General features: G+C 35.9%; 3 protein-coding genes across 6 annotated transcripts; 1 reads left to right on the forward strand and 2 right to left on the reverse strand.

Annotated features, from left to right (window-relative positions):
* Positions 1-3,974: 3,974 nt before the first annotated feature.
* On the reverse strand, positions 3,975-7,332 carry mrpl1 (mitochondrial ribosomal protein L1). The gene is made up of 9 exons (XM_042756549.1): positions 7,242-7,332; positions 6,798-6,915; positions 6,407-6,671; positions 5,304-5,387; positions 5,111-5,182; positions 4,786-4,897; positions 4,601-4,698; positions 4,367-4,448; positions 3,975-4,123 (listed from the first exon to the last, which is right to left on the reverse strand). The coding sequence occupies exons 1-9, from the start codon at positions 7,270-7,272 to the stop codon at positions 4,026-4,028; spliced, it is 960 nt and encodes a 319-aa protein (XP_042612483.1). The 5' UTR covers positions 7,273-7,332; the 3' UTR covers positions 3,975-4,025.
* Positions 7,333-9,038: 1,706 nt separating this feature from the next.
* On the forward strand, positions 9,039-20,239 carry LOC109101394 (CCR4-NOT transcription complex subunit 6-like). Of its 4 annotated transcripts, none has more exons than XM_019114759.2 (13): positions 9,041-9,217; positions 11,342-11,463; positions 11,729-11,915; positions 12,225-12,310; positions 12,420-12,509; positions 12,611-12,679; positions 12,764-12,921; positions 14,753-14,826; positions 14,908-15,059; positions 15,882-16,109; positions 16,625-16,827; positions 16,962-17,167; positions 19,492-19,656. In XM_019114759.2, the coding sequence occupies exons 2-13, from the start codon at positions 11,352-11,354 to the stop codon at positions 19,526-19,528; spliced, it is 1,602 nt and encodes a 533-aa protein (XP_018970304.1). In that variant the 5' UTR covers positions 9,041-9,217; positions 11,342-11,351; the 3' UTR covers positions 19,529-19,656. The 4 variants fall into 4 exon arrangements, with proteins under 4 accessions (XP_018970305.1, XP_018970304.1, XP_042612484.1 ...); XM_042756550.1 differs by having other exon boundaries at positions 9,042-9,217; positions 14,672-14,826; positions 19,495-19,655; XM_019114761.2 differs by having other exon boundaries at positions 9,175-9,217; positions 14,672-14,826.
* LOC109101395 (C-X-C motif chemokine 13-like) lies at positions 20,238-21,452 on the reverse strand. Its single transcript, XM_019114762.2, has 4 exons — positions 21,345-21,452; positions 20,921-21,056; positions 20,594-20,674; positions 20,238-20,469 (listed from the first exon to the last, which is right to left on the reverse strand). Exons 1-4 carry the CDS (start codon positions 21,406-21,408, stop codon positions 20,427-20,429), a joined length of 324 nt encoding a protein of 107 aa, XP_018970307.1. The 5' UTR covers positions 21,409-21,452; the 3' UTR covers positions 20,238-20,426.
* Between the last annotated feature and the right edge of the window lie 1,961 nt (positions 21,453-23,413).

The raw sequence follows: 23,413 nt of genomic DNA on the forward strand, positions 1-23,413 counted from the left end.
AAAGTAAATATTATAATGCATTAAAACTGTTGTTATAATTACTCATGAGTTGATATATTATAATATGTTTTTTTTTTATATATTACATTATGCAATATTTATAACGCCTTAAGAATACTCTTATAATGTATTATAAATACCAGATTCACAGAAAGTGAGAGTGTAAGTACACCAAGAAACCCCCAATTTCTTTTTTTTTTTTTTGTATACCAAGTTTTGACTGGATTTGAACCATTCACTTGATATCTTTAACTAGTGCTTTGATTATGCTTATAACTTCTGAAAAGAGTTTGGAGTCATAATTGCTACTTAAATGCTCTCTTTTTCCAAATCTTTTGCTCCTTGTCCAGGTGTTTTGGCTGACTTTTCTTTTGAACTCCAAAGAGCCTCTTCCCGACTCCCTCCAGCATGTCTCCACCTGTCCACTCTGTCTTCCCAACCCTCTCCCCCTTTTCCCCACAAAGCCTCTTGAATCCCATGAAGAGCTATGTTATTGAGAATAATGCACAAATACCATTCACTTCCATTTCCAGTTCTCAGGGAGCGAAGGAAGAAATCCTGCTGCTGTGTTTACACTACTTTTAATTACTGTAATTACACAATAGCAGCGACAGAGAGGTGTCATTACTCACCATTAAACCACAAAGAAAACCTGTTGTGCACCACAGTTCCATGAAGGTTGTGTTCTACAAGAAAGTGTTTCTGTGCACTTACAATGTCACTATTCCTGCAATTACACACACACGTTAACATCCAAACCATTAGTTCTGCAAAAGTCTCATCATCCACAACCACAAAACCCATGGGAATCTGAGAGTTGCCTTGCAATTTGCACTGAGCTGTAGAAGAGACACCTTAATATAAGGTTTCTTTCCATTTCTCAAGATACATAATCTAGACCAGGGGTTCTCAACTCTGGCCAGCCCTCGAAATCCAGGTTCCTGCAGAGTTTACCTCCAACCTTGATCAAACTCAACTGCAAGTAACTTTCTAGCAATCCTGAAGACCTTGATTAGTTTGTTCAGGTGTGTTTGATTATGGTTGGAGCGAAAATCTCCAGGAAAGTGGACTTCGAGGGCCAGAGTTTTCCTGATTCTAAACCATCTCTCATCCTCTTTTACCATTCACAAGGTCAGCCACGGCGCATATTTATGAGGCACTTCTCCTCAAATACATCTGGAGTGACTGTGAGACCTATTCTGACTGATACTTTATCAGGTGAATCCTTTCAATGCCAGTGCTGATAATGGGCCTTTAAATAATTAACAACACAATGTCTTGCATAAATGGGCCAGGATTATTGCTTAAAGCCCCAGATCTCAACACAGTACATTAATCTGATTAAAAGGAAATGAAAATAAGAAAAGGAATGGGTACGTACCGCAAACAATGAGCCTTGATGGACACATGCTCCTGTGGATGAAGAAAATGAGGTGAACAAGAGTGGAAAAGGATCGATACATTTGCTTTCACTTGCAGGCTAACTGACAAGTTCATGACTAGGCTACTTGTGGACAAATGTCACAGTCATGGCAAGCATGTGGTCGGCAATGTTTTGGACATTCATAAATGCCCTTTTGGTTGCCCAATGTGAAAGAACACTAAAGATTGTTAGAAGGTTCATTAATGAAATTTAACAGTTGACCCCCAAAGGCTGTAAAGAGTAAAGGATGTCAGCATGTTATAATCGTGCTCAGTTTTACAGGTTTGACATTAATTTACCATGTTAACACAAATACAGATGGGAATAATGACTGAAAGACCCGTTAAATATTTAAATACAATGTTTATGCAATTAAACAACATTTAAAAATCAGGCACATCTGAAAAGAAATATTTAATATAAAAATTTACTTTAAAAAAATTTCATTAGATTACAAGCAGGTAATCGTGAAAACATGGTCCAGAAACTCTTGTGAAGATGAAGTTAACTTATGATGTGTTATGAAGTTTTACTTCTCAAAGAAATCATGCTTCCCTCAAGAAATACACGTATATCTTGAGAAACAATGGCAATCATGTTTACTGTCAAACAACTTCTCAATAATAACCACTAGCTAGTGAGTTATAGCGAATTTATGCAAATGTATCAAGTTGATGTGGGAAGATCAAGATAACAGATCCAGGATGCCAGCGCTGTTCCATAAACAACATGAGACATCATGGTCATACAGTTATTTAATATTATAGGACTGTCTATTGCGCATGGGGGGTTTTTTATCGCATATTTCTGCGCGCACCTATGGGAGAAACTGATTTATCCAGATTTGTAAATCTATTTTATTGCAGCTTACAGTTGGAAAAAAAAAAAAGCATGCGAGCTGATCTGCGAATTTTATCTATATTAGTCAACATATTTATTACCAATGAATTCAGAAAAATTACATTAACAGAAACACCAACCTTGTGCTCCGGGCAAGCTGGTGCTGTATCCAATTAAAACGGTTAGAAGTTTCCAAACAGGACCCATATTCACTTTAGAAACTGTGTTAATCCAAAATGCTAAGAAATAGAATGGCTTTAACTTGAATGTGAATTAGTGCGTATCATCCTTGCGGACTCAAATCAATCAACAGCGCCTGAGCTTGAAGTCTGGCTGACGGTCGGTAGCGTTACTGGGAAGCATCCAGTCCGACTCCGAGCAGATACAGTCCAGTGCGCTCTCCAGCGAAACGTCCTCAGAGAGAGAGCGGTTCCCACACGAACATCCTTCCTCTTAAAAGTACGGGGCTATTGCAAAGACAACTTGAACACGAATAATTACAGAGCAACACACACTAACAACCACTGAGCTTACGAGCTGCTCTTTAAAGAGAGACACTACCAGCTGCATTCACGAGTTGAGGAGCCCCTCCTCCCCCTCTACCACTGTGGGAACAAAACCTGTGGCCATCAAGGTTTTGACGGGTAAAAGGTTTTGAGGTAGGCCTAGTCTTCTGTGAATACTCTGATATTTTAGGTTATTGCATTTTTTGTTGTTGTTGAAAAATGCATTCCTAACTTGGTGGAATCATGCAAATTATATTTCTACAACATTGTGCGTGCACTAGAATTATTATTTTAAAAAATATTTAGAGACTACTTAAAATAGTCAAAGGTCAAAGATTCCTGGGTCACGTGCAGCAGCGCAATCCGATCCTTGCTCGGTGCTCATTCAAGAACAAAAACAGAAAAATCTTGCACACTTGTAAACTTAAATACATTCAGACCTTTTAAACCATGCTATATTTTCAAATGTTGTTTTAAATCTCTTCACATACAGTAAGCTTTTCTACAACATCATGATTGCTCTATTCCTAAGATACCAATGTTTCATAATCAGAATTTCTTGTAATTTACATACATAGCTACTGTAGCAAAGCCTGTCTTTGTTCATCTTTGCCCTTAACAAGGATATTTTGAAAATGACGAAAATTAAGAAAAAAAGTACTGCATTGCCATTCAATCTGAGCTTAATTCGTTTAGAAAAAGTGAGTTTCTACTGCCACCTGCTGTTATAGGTAGGGGATGAAAGGCAAGAAAAAAAAGCAGGGAGAAAAAATGATGATTCGTAGAAGGAATCATCAGCCAACGAATTTTTTAGATGATAAAAAAATAATAATAATTATTCTCTTCATTTATAATCTTCTCTAGCTTGCTTCCAAATCTAGTTTTCTAAACCTGGCTCTTTGATGAACTGGTTTTGTTCTTTTTTTATAAATTGGTTTGGACAAAAGCATCTGCTAAATGCATAATTGTAAATAGTGTAGATACAGGGGTAACAATGTTAAGGCAAAATTTGTAACCATATGCAATTAGGTCACAAATTGATCTCCATTATGATGCTCAATGTGGGCTGGAATCCTTTGCAACAGGGCATCCTTATGGACCACAATGGGCCATTAACTGTGTTGCTTCCATAACCAAAACATGCTACTGTATAAACTGACTTAAGAATAAAACCACACAGTTAGACAATACCACATTTACCATTTTATTACAATCTAAATGTTTTGTACAATGCAAATATATACAAAGCAAAAATGTCATGCCTTTTTCTCTTCCTGTGGTAATAATTCTTCGATTTTAATGTGCAAACCCTCACTTGACCTACTGCATACAATTGCTCGCTCAATAAAAGGACCTGGAAGAAAAAAAGCAAAGACACAATACATTTTATTCAAGTCAGAGAATATAAAAGGTAGTTCCACCTAACAGCCGATGTTTAATCTACTTTTACAGAACATGGACATGCAGTCATAGTTGTATAATTTTTAAATTATCAAAAGGAGTCCTAGGCATTTGCAAAAAAAGAACATGATTAGAATCAGAATTTGTGAGGTGTTTAGGACAATAAATAAAATCACTTAATACATAAGTTACTGACCAAATTCTGCTGGTTTATGACTTGCCACATCTTTTACAATGGCACGAATGTTTTCCAGAATATACTCCTTTGGCATGTCTAGCTGTTTAAAAAAAACAAAAAAAAATAGGTTAACAAAGTGTGGGGGGGGCCGAGCCTCATAGATGTCAAAATAAACAGATACCACCCTGTTCTCTCTTACTTTATTACAAATAGAAATGTCAGTCACTTAAATGTCAGTTCAGTGTGACTTACTGTTGCAACTTGTGTGTTGACATAGATGTCCTCAACCATGTATTCATGACCACTCTTGAACAATGCAAGCATTTTGGGAATATTCATTCCAACTGATCCTGATGCAAGCAACACAAAAGAGCCATTTAACCTCTGTTTAGTTGAACATTAATAGAACATGCATGATACATGTGCACCTCACTGACCTCTCTTGCTCTTGGGAAACTTCTTCCTCAGCTTGTTTTTCAAAGGGAGCAGCTTTTGTACAATGTCTGGCTCAGCCAAGTAAAAATCTGCTGTGATCTCATCAGCTAAAATCTGTAATCAACAATGATTAAAAGGCACACAAAGTAAATAGGGAAATGCAATTGTAATTGCAAAATCAATATATTATTATTATTATGTGATAGCAGAAACACAGTTTGAATTCAGGGGAAGTGGGAACTTTTTTTTTTTACACATGCAAACCTTTAAACAGTATATGCAGGAATTACATTTCTACCAGCAATGATAAGTTCTCAAGAGCTTTACCTTCTCGACCAGTTCTGCTCCACCTGCAACTGCTGCTCCATTCTCCATTGCTATTCTGGCTTGATCTGGATTCTATAAAGCCATAACTCTACAATTAATGCATGTAAAATGTACAGCCTCCTCAAATGGAGCTGTAAATTAAATCAAATCAGTTCAGTCAATGACACCTGTAATGTTTAACATAATGTTTAACCTCAGTGAAAACCACTATTTTGTTGATGTCCGACTTGAAGGGATGTGGCAAATGAATTATGCTAACAAACGGATCCACTTTTTTCTGAAAAAAAAAAAAACAATGGAAAGTCATTAATGTTTCATATTTTGTTCAAATGTAACTGTTTGCTGCAGTTATAATGCTGAGTGCTGAAATGTTTTCTTAAGCATTGCAACATAGCTAGTGAGAAAATGTATTAAACGGGCAAGAGGATTTTTCATTCAGTGAACTCAAAATAACACTGTTTGTAGTTTAACAATATAGATTACATTTAAAAGGAACCATCACAAGAACAGACAGACACATATTAAATGCTTTTCAACACCACAGTTCATTATTTCAGCAACTGTTCTGATGTACTGATGAAGATTTTAACTTTTTTAATACAAAATAAAAGTATCTTCACAAAACTGTGTAGAAATTTTGAACTTGATGTATTTAATTTATTAAAGCGTGAACAGCTCCAGAACAACTCTGAAGCACAGAAAAGCTCTTCCTGGAACATATTTCCAGCACACTAGTCACACTAGTTTGCAGATTTAATGGAATGTTTAAATGAGTACATTATTGTTCAAAAGTTTGGGGTCAGTAAGTTTTTTTTTATTTTTTTGCATTATATTGATCAAAAGTGAGTTTAAGATTTTAATACTATGTTCAGTTTTTTTCAAATAAATAATGTTTAAATGCTTTTGAACTTTCTCTTCATCAAAGAATCCTGAAAAATGTATCACAGATTCCACAAAAAATATTAACTAGCAGCTTTTTCTTTTTCAGCACTGATAACATTAATATGTGTTTCTTGAACATTAAATCAGCATATTAGAATGATTTCTGAAGGATCATGTGACACTGAAGCCTGAAATAATGATGCTGAAAATTCAGCTTTACCATTATAGGAATAAATCATATTTTAAAATATATTAAAATAGAGAACATCTCACAATTATAAGAGTTTTTACCGACCACACACTTTTGAACAGTGGTTTGTTTTATATGAATTTAAAAGCAAAAGTACAATTATTCTTTTAAGCAAAAGTTACTTAAATAAGACTACTTTAAGAAAATAACCACCCAAAATGTACCTTTTTCTCCAGCTTCATGTCCAGACGAAGGTTAGTGTATACAGGCTGGTTTTCGGGACTGAAGTCCAGCTTCTGAAAGTTCTTCAGCATTTCAATGGCCGTGGATGTCTCATAGACAGGTCTGGGATAGTACCTCACCATGTACACATCATCGACTGGAGCCCAGGCTGTGAGTCCATAGGGTTTATGTCTGTTTTTGTCATCAACCTTTTTTTTCTCTTTCACCACCTTTTCTTGAACAGTCTCCTCTTTCTTCTCTTTCTGCCTACAAAAAAAAAAAAAAGAGTTTTAATGAGAAACATAATTCTTCTTTGCATATAGATTTTTCTTGCACGCTTTCGAAGTTTGTCAGCATGTGGAGTCCAGGCTAAACAGTGTTAAGAGAACTCACTTGGCAGCGGCAGCAGCAGCGTAGGATCTGACAGATTGCTGTTTGTGTGCAGTCAGTGAACTGCAGAAGACAGAAGGAGCTCTGCATGTGAAGAACAGCCTCTGACATCTGGGTAAAACTGTGCGTGAAACAGGACACTCGTGTAAAGCAGAATTAAAATGACTGGGTCAAATGACATGTTAATTATTACATTTTAATTAGCCAATTAGTGGTTAAAAATTATTTAAATTCTATAAGTATACTTTATCGTTCATACAGACGCACTGCATAAATTCACATAAGCATAACTATAAGAGATCCTGCTCAAAGCTTGTGTAGATGCGCTATATTTAACACATCAGCTCAAGCATTCTGCACAGGACATTTTTCATGTTAATAATCTGTGAAAATGTCACGGAATATAGAGAACGTAAGTAAAATTATATTTAACGTTTCAAAACTGACCTCTTAAAACATTCCTCGAGGGGGCGGCCATGTTGACAGAGTATTGCGTTACACTTATATTTTCCCGTCTAAATCATCAACAAGCTTTAAGCGTTCCCACTCATAAATATACGTATGATATGTCGTGCGCATCTAACTTTAGTAAAAAAAATATTGTGCATCCTTAAAATAAATTGGTAAGCACACACTATACTTTATATACTACAATAAACAATAATGTGCCCGTTATGTAAATTAACTTTCCACCATCATCTTGTTTTAACCAATTGTTTTAGAAGGGAAACAGCAACAACATTCTTGTTACTCTTGTTGTTACCATTCATATCAAATAATCCTGCCTGCAATATGGAAAATTTGTGCGATAAATGTAGTTCTGTAATAAATTACATTTGCATGTTTATTATAGATAATTCCCTATACGCATATATTGCCTATACTTTTAAATACGTACTATAATAAAACAGAGATATATACTATTTTTGCAAGAGCACAATGTTCTCCACTTCGAGTAAGCCGTAAGCTATTGCAGAGTAAATTTTCTCGATTCGTTCTTTTAAGTCGGATCTTTTTAATGAATCGATTGAACCGGTTTGCAAAACCTTTCGAACTGTTAAAAAATGCACCAAAATGCACTTTTAACACAATCGTGCGTAGCTGTGCTTTAAGTGCTAACGTTACTTAAGATCGCTATCCAATCGTCAAGTGCTGAAATGTCACCTTGTAGTGAATGGCTCGTTATTGTAGTACACGCACGTTTATTGAAATGTTAACTAATGCTGTGCTCCAGACAACTCGGATATAATAACTATAATACAATATTATATTATATTAATTATATTATATTATATTATATTATATTATATTATATTATAGTGTGTAATATTATACATTAAAATATATTTGTATATATAACCAATATATGTGTACTGGTATTTACCAATACATGGCTGGTTTTCGTGCACGTCAGCAAGTCATTGACAGATTTTTTTATTTTATTTTTTCCCAGTCTTTGAAGCATATTACTTCAACATTACTTATTTTATTCATTTTTTTTGTTCAGTCATTTAATTTAGATGAGTATTTCTAGTTTTCTGCCCTTTTTAATTATTTCATTCATACATTAATTAAAAAAAACTAAACTAAACAACAGCAAAAAAAAAAAAAAAAAAAAAACGAGTAATAAAGTGCACAATAAAGTACAATCGAATCCTTATATTATAATCACATTGCACTTGAATAAACTTAAAGGTGTAATCTGCCGATTGTCCTGCAGGTGGCCGCATCGTAAGAATCGTCTTCTTACGATTACTCCAGAGCACTCGTAGATCTACGATGATTTTCAAGTGCTACTTAAGTTACGATGCTTTTGGGGAACAGATAATATTAAGATCTTGTCGTACAATAATTTTCACGATTTTCCACGAAGCTTTTGGGAAACTCAGCCCAGAACGATAAGTGCTCTGACAGTAAGAGTATTTGTGGTAAACCAAGGATCTTACTTTAATTAACAGAAATGTCGAAAATTAGTGGCAAATATGCGTATACTACTATGACATCAACACATACAAAACAAATTACAGTATTATATTACGTGCAAAACTTTAGCCAAAGATGTAATCGAATTTAGTATTGTTTATTATAAATGTAAGTTCCAACGTCTTTGTTTTTATAATCTGAATCATGCAACTAACTAAACTAGAAAACATCAGTGCCATGTGACGCAATTACGTAATGGAGTAAAATAGCCAAATCTGTTGTTTGAATCGGTTCTTAAGAATTAACGGTTCAAAAGAACCGATTCGCGGAAAAGAGTCGGACTTCCTATCGCTGGTTGTACGGGGACCGTGGATCGGAGCGGAAGCTCAGAGTGTCGTCCTTCCTTCTGCCCGACTCTCAGGATGAGGATCGGTCGCAGTTTGTCTGTATGTCTCTGATCATATCACACCAGCAGCTCCTCTCCCACCGCCCGAATGCAGGTAAGAATCCACGTACTGCATTCCGGCGGGGTGTTTTTTGCGCTTTTTATATTTCTGGGTGTCAAATACGCCTGATGTCCCCAACTCTACCTCCAGAAGATCGGCTAAGGAGACGGTGTGTGATGTAACTTAATAAACACGAGAGAACAGTGTTTCAACCATAGAGTGTATAAAGGTTTCAACCCATTACACGCCACATAGTCTCTCCTGATTAATAGATGGCCGTATTTGGTGATGACGAGGGACGTCTGAAAGGGTGGCACAGCCAGATCTCCTGCTCTTCATGTGGTTGCCCTCAGCTCACCAACCGAACTTACTTTATGTCAATCACAACTTTGAGCATTCACTGACATAGCAAGAATAGCTAATAATGATAGCCTTACATAACACAAACCTCGTTACTGTGCTGTTGACACGCTTTTACCTGTAACGCGAAACAGCGCGATGTTTTAGAAGGCGTTTTGAACGACAAGACCGAACTTTTAGGTTCAGCTCGGAACTTGTGTGTTTCTTTTATTCACAGACGTTACTTGGTAACTTAACTTCAAAGAGCGGCTTACGTAACGCCTTGGCTGTCATCAGCGTGACCAAGCGTTCATTTGCATATTATACGCCGTAGCGTTCAGTCAAGTAACTTTTATTGTCAGTTGTCACATGGTCATATACACAGCGGTTTAGTGACAGATAAAGATTACAGAGTTCACAACACACACAGCGAACAGCTCTTAGAGTTTGACAGTGTGCTCTTGTGTATGTAACAGATGCGACTGAATGATTAAAGCGCACCACATGCTATTTCTATAAAAGGTAAATAATAAGCGCAGTCGTCTGTTTAAAAGCTCTCTCTGGTGGTTTTACCTGTTAACAGGGCGTTTGGTGACAGTGCTGTTTTGCTTTTATCTTTTACAGCTGAAAGAGATTGATTTAAAAAAAAAAAAAAAAAACCCTACTGCAACATCTACAAAGTTCAACTAAGTTAAACCAAAGAGTATAGAAAACCCAAAAGAGACTTTGGTTAAACTCTGTCCGTGCCCTAGCCTGCCATAGCCTTATGTTTTGGCTTCGCATGAGAGATATACTACTCAGCATCTCTCACTTTGGCCTGTTTTTTTTTTTTTTTTTTTTTTAAAGAACATACTCCATGGTTCAAAAGTTTGGGGTCAGTAAGTTTTTTTTTTTTTTTTTTTTAAGAAATTAATACTTTTATTAAACAAGGATGCAATAAATGATCAAAAATGACAGTAAATCCATTTATAATTATTATAAAACTTATTTAAAATAAATCCTGTTCTTTAAAACTTTCTATTTATCAAAGTATCCTAAAAAAAAAATTCATTGTTTCCGCAAAATTTTTTTTAAAAAAAATTAAGCAGCACAACTGTTTTTAACACTGATAATATTAAGAAATGTTTCTTGAGCACCAAATCAGCATATTAGAATGATTTCTGAAGGGTAATGTGACATTGAAGAAGATAAGTAATGAAAAGTCCTTTCACGGGGGTTAAATGACATTTTAAAATATATTAAAGTAGAAAGCATACAATTATTGAGAGAGAGTAAAATCTTTGCAATTATTTCAAATTGTAATAATATATTTTACAATATTGTTTTTGCTTTTACTGTGTTTTTGATTAAATAAATGCAGCCTTGGGGGAGCATAAGAGACTTCTTTCCAATCCCAAACTTTTGAACTGCAGTGTTGGTGAGATGTTGATATTTTACAGCTTCACTTAGTACCTACATATTGTTTTATCTTTAGCTTTATTTTAAATTAAACTTAAGCAATTCTTAGCTGATGTTCACAAGTTCAAGTGCAGTTGTTGGTTTGTTGACTGATTTACATCATGTTTACATAATGTCAGTTTGTGTAAGAGTGATCTGGCTTGATCTGAGGCCTTTAGAGGGAGTCACTCTCACAGCATTCACAAAATGAACATTGCAGTGACAATTACACTGCCAGCAGGTACATAGATCAGGCTTTTAGCTTTCTCTCAGTTTATGATGATTGCTTACAGAAATTTTGAGAAAATTAATGAACTGTAGCTGAGAGAAAAATGACCTGAGTGACATACTGTAACTAAAATAAATTATGTTTAATTGTTCATTTTCTACATGTATTTTCAGATTAATAGGCATGCCAAAGGAAAAATATGATCCTCCAGACCCACGCAGATTATATACCGTCATGTCAGCAGAGGAACTGGCCAGTGGGAAGAAGTCACACTGGACCGAGTTGGAGATTTCTGGTTAGTTATTATTCCTCACACCTCAACTCATACAATGAATGTATTTTTATGAATGTGCTACTGAAGGTACAGTAAACTGACATGAGAGAAATTAATGAATAAATCAGTGAACGTGAAAGCCTACTTGTACTGAACTACTTATAAAGTGGCAAATGTTTTGATCCAAAGTGACGAGCATTGCTGAGTATATACATATATCAGTATGTGTGTTCTCTGGGAAATCTGTAAAATATTTGTGCACTCTGCCTGTGCTTCCATGGTACAGGGCGGGTCAGAAGTCTAAGCAGCTCACTATGGACGCTGACCCATCTGACTGCTCTCCACATCAACAACAACATCCTGAGCCGGATTCCTCCTGAAATCACAAAGCTGCCCCATCTCGTCTACCTAAACCTGTCCTCCAACAAACTGCGCAGCCTGCCAGCAGAACTCGGCAACATGGTGACTCTCAGGTACGTGACAAATTGGTCGATCTATAGGGATTCCCTTCAGACTGAAGTTAGGTAAAATAGTTTTATTGACCTTTTAGCATTATTACAGGTTATATAATAAATATAATATATAATAAAACTAATTAGGATGTGACTCAGCTGGACCTATTACTCTATTAAAGCTAAAATGATTGACATTTTCTAAAGAACAAGTGTCTCAGAAATAGTTTAGGCCATTTTTTTGCTTTGAGCGATTTTATCCAGTTACACTAAACAGACGCTTTGTTATATGGTCACATTTGTTTCTTACTTAGTGTATTTTTTTTTTAGGGAATTGCTTTTGAACAACAATTGTTTACGAGTTTTGCCTTATGAACTTGGCCGGCTGTTCCAGTTGCAAACACTTGGCCTCAAAGGTAAAGATTTTTTTTTTATTCTAACAAATGTTGTTTTATATTATACAGTACATGCAGAACAAGCATGCAATATTTTTCATTAGGCCTAAGAACACAATTTCTTTCCCAGGTAATCCATTGTCCCAGGATATACTCAACCTGTATCAGGAGCCTGATGGAACAAGGAAATTATTGAATTACATGCTTGACAATCTTGCAGGTAATAACGGACACAATTGCATAGCTATTTATTAACACAAAACAGATTATTCATTAGTTATTCATTTCATTTACTTCTACTTTTTCCCCTCCCAATATTAGTCCACCCAGAACAACTCCCCCAAAGACCATGGATCACTTTGAGGGAGCGAGACCAAATGATGCCCACAGGTACCTACTAGCACCCCGTCAATGGTTTTTAAAAATCATGATATAGCAAGGAGCAAAGCTAATATTAAATGCTTGTGTTCTCAGCTGTGTTCACAGTAATGTGCTACAACGTACTGTGCGACAAGTATGCAACAAGACAGTTGTACGGCTACTGTCCCTCATGGGCCCTTAACTGGGAGTACAGGAAGAAAGGCATCATGGAGGAGATCACTAACTGTGATGCTGACATCATTAGCCTGCAGGTACGATGCTCCTGTTTCAAAATCTCAGTTACAATTAGCACATACACTACCATTTAAAAGTTTGAGATAGATAACATACTTTTCTTTTTTAAAGTAGTCTCATATTCTCACCAAGGCTGCATTTATTTGATTAAAGTACAGTAAACATAGTAATATTGTAAAATATTATTACAATTTGCCTTTTATAAAATATCTTATTAGTGGGGGGGGGCATTCAAATCCTAATGATATTTTATTCATATTGAGTTCGCTTTGGCAAGCCATTTCAAACTCGGATTTTATTCAAAATGACATCATATCAGTTTGTTCTTCAATTCGCTTGAAGTATATCGGGGCCTTAAGTGCTTGCGACTTTTTAGCTCCGCCCACGGCACGCCTCTAGGAGCCCGGCTGTTTTTTTTGGAGAGAAGCCTTAAGCTGTGTATTTCTTTTATAAATCTGACAAATCTAAAGACACTTCTGATGTATGAAGGATGCAATACTACTATATAGGTACTCACAATTAACTTGAGATTGGCAGAAACTGTATGTGTTATGTCCCTTTAATTTATTCCTGTGATGGCAAAGCTGCATTTTCAGCAGCTATTACATTAGTCTTCAGTGTCACATGATCCTCCAGAAATCATTCTAATGTGCTGATTTGGTGTTCAAGATTAATATTTTTGTGGAAGCTGTAATAAATTTTTGCAGGATTATGAGGAATAGAAAGTTAGAAAGAGAAGCATTTATTTGAAATAATTTTTTTTTGTAACATTATAAATGTCTTTAGTGTCACTTTTGATCAATTGAATGCAAACTAATACAATTATGAATTTCTTAACAAAAGAAAATCCTACTGAGCCCAAACTTAAAAAGCTAGTGTACCTCTCATGCATGTAACTTCTAATATGATGAATCCATATATAGTGTTTTACATAAACAATGAAGCTAAGTTATTAAATATGTGTAAACAATATATATATATATATATATATATATATATATATATATATTATATATATATATATATATATATATATATATATATATATATATATTTCTTTCACTTCAAACAATGCCAAAAACCTGGAACTTAATATTTATTATCTGCAAACAAACAAGCAACATCAAGAAGAGATCTTAAATACATCTGTGGAACCTCACAACTGAACAGGGTCGCACACTGGACGAGAAACGCAGCGCCATACCACGTCTTTAAAATTCAGACAAATTGTTTTCTATGAGTGCATGGACACCGGCGGCACCACTCAGCATCTCATATATTGTGCATTTTTCAGCAAAAAGTTTATCTGTGGCTTGACTGAAGTCTGTATGCTTCATATAAAGAGCTATAATATGGATCACACTTTCTCTTTCCGCTTGCTCTGTTTTGTCAAACACCAAACTTAAAACTCATCAACATCACTTTGTTGAATTGTGTTTGGATTATGTCTCACCATATGCGTCCACAAATTGAAAACGCAAGTACAATTTGCAATTCCTTTTGAATATCATTCTTTAGACTTGAGTGTAGAGCTTTAAATCAGCAGTTTTATACTTTGCTCTAACGCTTATTCTCCAAATGCATGTGCAGAGTTCAGTACAGTTGGCTTGGCAACATATTCATGTTGTGGAAAATTAGGCTGTAGTTCGTTGTCTGCGATTGAAAAGAGGTGTTGTTTGTGTAGTAACAACTTTTAGCTCACAAGTTATTGTTCTGAGAAATTTGAATCTGTGGATATGTTGCCAACTTTACTGAACTGATGTGCAGGAGGTGGAAACAGAGCAGTACTACACTTTCTTTCTGGAAACACTGAAAGAGCGTGGATTTGATGGCTTTTTCTGTCCAAAGTCTCGTGCCAAACTCATGTCAGAACAGGAGCGGAAGCATGTGGACGGCTGTGCTGTGTTCTTCAAGACTGAGAAGTGAGAATCTCCTTCTGTCTTCTTACAAGGTTCAAAGTGTAATGATATCAAGCTCATCTTGTGCACTTTTTTATTTTCTAGATTTACTCTGGTGCAGAAACACACAGTGGAGTTCAATCAGGTTGCCATGGCAAACTCAGAGGGCTCGGAGGTTATGCTAAACAGAGTCATGACCAAAGATAACATCGGAGTAGCTGTCCTGCTGGAGGTGAAGAAAGACTTGTTTGCTAGTGGTAAGGACCTTGAATGATAACTATGCAGTTCACATTAAATAGCTCAATTTAGGTTTCCTATTCTTCACTGACACGCATTCTGTTTAGCTTTGTCCTGTAGATGGCAGTAAATCACAAAGTTAAAAATGTTAACATGAGAGGACAGTAATAAATACTGTCTCTGAAAATAAATTAAAGTTCACAAACGACACTATGTCAGTAGAATTCATTTTGAGCCCAGAAATGATTCAACATAGATTATATTAGTATTTATTTATTAATTTTTTTGTGGCAAGTTGGATATCTAAATATTGGCCACTTTGAAAATAACATCAGTAGCATTCTCTGAATATTTTAGAAGATGCAGCTGCAGTTAAATGAAACAAAACATTTATGTCTTTCAAAATTTTGTAAGCCAAGTTAGTCAGAAGTGATGTGGCGCTCTGATACATAAAATTACATCTATGGTTGAATTATGTGCTAGGTTGGATTTCAGTGATAACATACTTTTTAATTTCTTCATGATGCCTCAATACAGCTGAATACAATTTCTTAAGCATACACACTTTTTGATGAGTTCTGCTTTATTTCTTCTTTCTCAGCGTATTCTTCATTTTTCCCCTGCAATCTAGAATAATTTTTTTATTTCAATATATTGCAATACTGATTACACAAAAAAAAAAAAAAAAAGAAGGGAGTTCCCTGTTGACATTTAGCTTTTGAATATCTTTGAACTGGGAGCAATGACCTTATAAAAGATCTTATTTAGATGTTACAGCTCCATTTGCTACCTCTTTAGTAAATTACTTAAATCCCCTTAATTTTACTGGTGTTGTAATGCAGGATCAAAGCAGCCTTCAGAGAAACCGCTCCTGCTGGTAGCTAATGCCCACATGCACTGGGATCCAGAGTACTCAGATGTGAAGCTCATCCAGACCATGATGTTCCTGTCTGAGCTTAAGTGCATTGCTGAGAGGGCATTGGGCTCCATCAACTCTGCATCACCCACGTCAGACACCAGCACCATCCCTACAGTCCTGTGCGCTGACCTCAACTCCCTCCCAGACTCTGGTAAGTGATATTTGAAACTGCTTATTGGAGATAAATAGTTAGAGGGAATGGGGAACTCACTTGGGCAATCTATCTTGTGTAAATTCCTACTAAGATGAGTTCAAGAATTTCACATAAGCAATCCAAAATATAGTGCCATTGAAGTGGATGACTTAGCGTTTCTTATATAGGATAACTGTCAGCATTTACTGACCCTCTTATTGTTTCAAATCTCTGTGACTTTCTGTGGAGCACAAAATAAGATATTTTAAAGAATGCAGGTAACCTTTGACTTCCATTGTATAGACAAAATGTATAGACATTTTTCAAAATATATTTTTATGTTCCACAGAAGAAAAAAAGTCATACAGGTTTGGAACGGCATGAAGGTGAGTTAATGATGACATCATTTTAATTTTGGGGGGTGAATTACTCTTTAATGTCATTCCTAAGAGAAATACATCACATTTTTCCTCGGGTTAGATTCGGCATGAAGGTCTTGTCTCAGCATTACTAGGTTTCCTGGCCTTTCACAGGTGTGGTGGAGTATCTAAGTAATGGTGGAGTTGCAGAAAATCACAAAGACTTTAAGGAACTGCGTTACAGTGATTGTTTAACCAACTTCAGTTGCAACGGCAAAAACGGCAAGCCCGATGGCAGCATCACACACAGTTTCCAGCTGAAGAGTGCCTACGAGGGGAATCTCATGCCCTACACCAACTACACTTATGAATTCAAGGTGAAGAGATACATAATTCAGATATATTTAAGTTTCACGCATTGCTTTATTGTATTGCACTGAAATCAGCTCCTAATTTTATATTATTGTCACAGATTTTTAATTTATGAAACCTTTTTTCTCCTTTTCTGTAGGGCGTGATTGACTACATCTTCTTCTCTAGGACACACATGCGTGTTCTGGGCGTTCTGGGTCCACTGGAGACTCAGTGGCTGAAGGACAACAACATAACCGGCTGCCCCCACCCGCACATCCCCTCCGATCACTTTTCCCTTCTGGCTCAGCTGGAGTACCACCCGCCTTTACCCCCCCTCAACGGGCTGCATCTGCCTGTCCACAGGTAGTGCAGCCCCCTTCCCCAAACCATGGACGAATGATAAGCCCCTACAAAAATAGGCACACATATTAAGGAGTGAAGTACTTACCTACTTTGTTCCTTTTTTAATATTTGCACACGATTATATGATCTTATTATTACGTTTTCCAACATGAAAACAAAAGGTTAATACCAAATTAGGGTTGGGATTCTCTGTTTGGTACCAAACAAACGCTGCTTTCAGGGAAATCGATCTGTTTGTCTAAATGTGAGATTGCATAAGCCATGTGTCAGTATTTGGATGGTAGAAATGTGTAACTTAAGCAAAGACAGATCATGTCAGCAAGAGTATTACAAAAAAGATGTTCCAGTTAGCATCCTCTTTTAAATTCCCCTTCAGCATCTCATAAATTTTACAAGAAATCATTAAGGTGGCATTTAAATCTGTAAATTTCTGAGTATAATAAAACCCCATTTGTCTCTTTATTATGCAATCTAATATTAGTTATTGCATCCTGTGCATTACAAACTCAAGTTCCCCTGTTTGATGTTATCGGAGGATGGATTTGCATTAAGTTTATGAACTGGAAAACAGCGGTCTATTTTTAATTGAAAATTCTTAATAGTGCAATGTAAAGTATTATGCAAACTTGTCTTTTGGTCAAAAATGTTTAAAAACTATTAAAAAGGATCCCAGGCCTACTGATTATAACCCAGCTGTGCTGTTTTCCGTTGCTGCTTGCATCAGCATCTAAATCACATCGCCGTACTGATGTATATTTACACAATACAAAGTCCTCCCTGACTCAGTGATCTCATGATGTCAGCGAGCGTCTCTAAAGAATCTCTGATTGACAGGTGGTTGACTTTATTGGTACAATTTATAATTTCTACAGAAGACTACCTAAGGGTCTAAGGCGTAGTTTGGCCAAAAATGAAAATACTGTCATCGTTTTCTCACCCTCATGGTGTTCCAACCCTGTATGACATTATTTCTTCTGTGGAACACTTTTCATTTTTGGGTGAACTATCCATTTAACACAGGCCAATTAAGCTTAATCATGTTGTTTCACATTTGTTTCAATGCTAATGGCTTGTCAGCTGCATCGGTACAGGATGAATGTTAATTTATAAATTAATTTATAAATGTCATTGTGTGATTTGTTGGAGAAGAGAAAAATGACATGATTCTTTCATTTTATTTGTTTGGCAAAACTATACGGTTCAAGAGCATTTCTGTAGTTAAAGGCTGTTCTCACTGTTATATCTACATATTTATGGTTTTCAAGGTTGGCAAGCTAAAACACAATCATTCGCTGAATTTCTCTAAAAGCTGTAATACTCTACACAACGTATAAAATCTGAATTTATGTGTTGTTCCAAACACAGTAGACTTAACACAGAAACATATCTGTCATTGCTAGGGAGACATATAACCAGTTAAAACAATATGTGTTTTAAAATCATTGTCCAACTGGACATAGTTCATAGTCCGAAGCTAAAAAAAAAAAAAGTGTATGCCCATCATACACCACTATGTGATTTTCTGTGAAATCTGTCAACTCAAATCTGCATTTGCTCTGACTTTCGGCAGCTAGTGTCGTCAAGAGTGCAAAACGTGGTAAAAGTTGTGTAGTGTAGATTTATAGTCTTAAACTGAATGAATTTGGGCAAACTATAACATTTTTTTATGTCAGTGACATTAGTGTTGTCTGTCACATGACTACTGTGAAAACACTTCCCTGCATGAATTCAGACTTTTATAAACCAAAAAGTCCTTTGCTCAAAAGAGCAGTCATCAAAATGTATAAAGCAGGGTCTTCTTGAGTTAAAAATCCTGGAGCATTTTGTGATGTTTAACCTGTGAGGAGCGTAGGGTTGTTGATAGTACTTGTCTATTTGACACATCCAGGTTCACCTTAATGTCTTTTTTGTAAAAAGCTACAACTTTCCTAACATGTTTCAGCAGACTGTGCCTTGTTCTGTGTTGAGCTGATGTGAGTAATATGTTTTAAAAGGAAGGTCAGAGGTGCTAAAGTGGACTATTTAGTGTTGGACTATGTGTGCTGTATGCTACTTATCACTTACTGCCATCAGACTTCAGAAAATAAACAATAACCACACTGATTAAATCCCATCCCTGTTTACATTTAATGACATATTTGGTTAGGATCCATGCAACACCTTCACATTTGAGATTTTTAGTCATCAAAACATCATTTCTATAAGTGGAACACTTTTGAGCATCCAGTGCTTTCACTTTTTGTCACTTTTGCAGAAACTGATTGTTAGGTTGAGCATTTCCTCTTTGATCAAACTGTGCCTAGCCTGAACCAGCTTTTCTACAGCAGTACTGCCTGTGAAAGCAAGACGCTTACAGAGTGAGCCAGCACCAGCATCCATCCCAGCACTCTTCCATCCACTCATCCATTCATCTGTCCATCTCTTCTCTTCACCAGAGAGACATGATGACTACTTAATTGGCCGTGATACAGTTATAACATTTTTATAACCGTAAGTAAGTCAACTTCCCAAGAAATTCCCATAGAACAAACTAAACATATTTCTTCATGGCAAATGGTCTGAATGGCCAGCTATTTTAATCCAGATTGATGAACATGCATTATTTTTCAATTAGTAATAAAAGCATGTGGAAAATATCAGTAGTCCCTCATTGAATATGGATAATGGCACCAGGGTTTGAGGTCAGTTTTGATAAGAAATTTAAATTAATGAAGGACTTGCGTGATTGTAAGATGCTTTAAAGTATTGTTTTGCTAAGAACCTTGAGAAAACCATGATTAGAATATCCAAAAAAAAGAGCATTTTCCCAATGAGATGATGACTTAATCGCTGGATTTTCTCATTGACTTTGGGAGTTTTTTTCATGCAGTTTCTCCTCAGCTGAGGAATACACATTTTATAAATCTTGTTTAGTCTCTGAACATATATGGTGATGATATGGGGGAAAAACTTTCTGTTTGCAAATGAAAATGGTGCTACATGTGGCCCATTTGTAAAACAAGAAATTCTCAACAAAGTCTTGTCCTAGTCTCCCACCTTAAAGGCAATAAAGATGTCATTTTAAAGGAAGAAGGTTGTGAGAGTTTTATTTCAAAATAATAATTACAGATTTTGTAGATAGCCTATGATAACAAATTTGTGGCTATGTAAAGATGGCCTGATAACATTCAGCACACTTGAGTTGCCAGTTTAACGAAAAGGAATAGTTGAAAAGAAAGTGGAAAATGTCTTAATTGCAGTTGTTCTTGTCCGCTTTGATTTATGCAACAGTGGGCATGGAACTTTCCTTTACAGATCTTTTGCTGTACAGTAGGAAAAAGAAACATAAGAAAACCATTAGACAATGCAAAGAAAAGTAAAACAAAAGGTAAATTCTAGCTTAGACAGTTTTGATTTTGATTTTAGGAGTTAAGACTTAAACCCTACCTCATTACTTTTGTGAGGATTTTTTTTATCCATTGTGCTTCAGGGTTTATGCAAACTGTTTTGTTGTCCTTTTTGGTAATCCTGAGGAATTTAAAAGAATTTAATAAATATATGCAATACTATTTGCCTGTCTTACACAACTGTATGGGCAATAAGTGACATTTGTCTAAGAGCTGCGTGGGTTAATAGTGGATAATGTTACATATTTTTGAGAGCACTGAGGTTTGTCAGAACAGAGGAAATATGCACCCTTTTGCACATTTCCCTCATGTCTGTAATTACAGTGTGTGAGCCACCGACGTGTAGAAGCAAAACATCATGACTCACAAGATCTCGGTTTTGCGACAGTGTGCTCCTGGAGGCAGGATCTCAATCCTCTGGAACAGCCGAGTTGGGATTATGGATGAGGAGGTGGTCACACACTGACAGTTCCTGTTGGTAGCCACGCCATCCATTGGCAATGCTGAAAGAAGCCATGTAGATACAGTTAGAATGACATTTCTCTAAAGAAACAATGCTGTAACCATTCTATCAGAAATAAAAAACAATTATGACAACAGTTGAGTGCATAATTAACCTGCAATAAATTATAGCACATTTTACCCTTTAACAGATCCACCTTTTAAACTTAGAAAGCACCTGGTTTATACAGACATCTTTGTATTAAAACACCACATAATATTGACCACACAGAATGCTGCACCACTTTAAATTCTAAAATAAAATATAAAATCCATTTCTATACTCTTACCAAAGAGGGTTGTGAAGCAGCAGGCTGCAGTAGCTGCCAGCAGTAAATAAGAGAGCAGTGACATGTTGAGGCTGAGATCATATGTGGAGTGAAGCAAGTCTAGGATGAGAGGCGTCTTCTGCCCCAGTTTATATTGATGCTCAGAAGAGGAAAGTGGGTGAAAAGGATATATGCATATGAGTTGGAATTTTTATGTCAGAGGAAAATAGTTATAGCTTTACTCTTAAAGAATAGATAATCACGTAAATTCACAGTTTAATATTGAATATTTTAAAGTAATAATTTACTTCTGAATCAATAATGGATTTTGTTAACTCACTGGTGATAATTCCCATGTGGCAAGAAACTTTTGACATTTGTTTTTCATTTTTATTTTGATTTTATATATTTTTGATTTTTTTGGGGGGAGGGGGGGGTCCTTTGCATTTTGTATTTTTATTGGATTAGTTAGAATATCTCATCATAATAAAACTAAAGTGTATTTAGAAAATATTTCATCCTCTCACATACAACCTACAGCATGCACTAAGATTTAAAAAACTCAAGAATAGAAATAATTAGGGAAGATACCTATACATTATTCAATCAATGAGCTATAAAAGGGGGGAAATACATGCACAGATGCATAAAATACATTTTATCGAAGTTACTTTTAATGTTGCCATGTTTCTTATCACAATTGTACAGCGTCTTATTCCTTTTTATCTGTAAACAAGGGCTTTCACAGTTTCATTTTGGAACCTGGTTTTCATTCTCTTGAAATGATGTGAAATGTTGCTTTCAGTTTTCATTTTTTGTAGTTCTTGAGGGAGACTAAACGGTGAGGTTCCCTCATCTTCACAGAACCCAGTGGGTTATACTACATTTTGTGGACCTGATTATCTTCTCTCCCACACAAATGTGCTGTACACGAATATAACTGTCATCATGACCCATTTGTGTCATGAGGTCTGATGCGACTGCTAAAGGCAAAACAAGCTTACTTTTAAGTCTGATGAGATGAGTATACAAATACTGTGAGGAAATATGTCAGCCAAACTCAAGCAACATAATTTATGTGTGTGTGTGTGTGTGTGTGTGTGGTGTGTTGTGTGTGTGTGTGTGTGGCGTGTGTGTGTGGGTGTGTGTGTGTGGTGTGTGTCAATATCACCTAGTGTAGTGGCAATAAAACATTTGATGCAAGTAATATAGTATTTATATTAAAGTATAAATTACTGAAGATAAAAAGCTAGTCTTAATTAGACGCAGATTCCCTATTTTAAGATGGGAATTTTCGAGAACTGGTTTGAATAATCAGTGTTTGAACATTTTCCGCGAAACTTGTTTACCAAAGTCTTAGTTGATGGTAAACACAAGTGACTTGTTGGACAGACCAGAAATTGCAAAATAAGGAACAGAAATGCTGCCTTTGTCAAGCTGATATTTTGTCTATTTTTCAGACAGCCCTGAACAAGTGCTGGCTCAGGCATTATTTACCCGTAATAGGACTCAGGCACTTTTTTTTTTTTTTTTACCATATATTGAAATGGGCATCATGAACCTGCAGTCATCTAATAGCGCTACATGCATCAAAAGACATGGACAACAAGAAAATGTTCCTAAACACTTCTAAACTGCTCTGAATACGACAAGCAATTTGTCCAGATATAGATCCCACTGAATCACAATGTGAGGGATTTGAAAGCAGTTTGAAACAATTGGAAGTAGGCACGTCTTTATAACTAAATAAGCGTTTAGACTAGAATTAGGCTAAAACTGCCATCATTGGTCTCATAATGAACCACATATTTACAAAATACATACAGTACCAAATGCGCTCTGTTAGTATAGATTAAATTTACAGTGCAAACAAATACTACCCAAGTCCATTTCATCTGGATTTCAATGAGTGCCGTCTTTATTTCGTTACTGTAGTTTAAATCTAACTATACTTAGCCTACTGGATTAGTAGAGGATCATAAAATATTTATTGTACAATAGGCTAAATGCTAGGATTTTTTAAATCTCACAGGCAATTGATTTGGTCTAATATATCAAAAATCTTTGTCTCTGGAGCCCAAGGAGTGAGT

This window comes from Cyprinus carpio, chromosome A5 (genome assembly GCF_018340385.1).
Source record: "Cyprinus carpio isolate SPL01 chromosome A5, ASM1834038v1, whole genome shotgun sequence".
NCBI classification, from domain to species: Eukaryota; Metazoa; Chordata; class Actinopteri; order Cypriniformes; family Cyprinidae; genus Cyprinus; species Cyprinus carpio.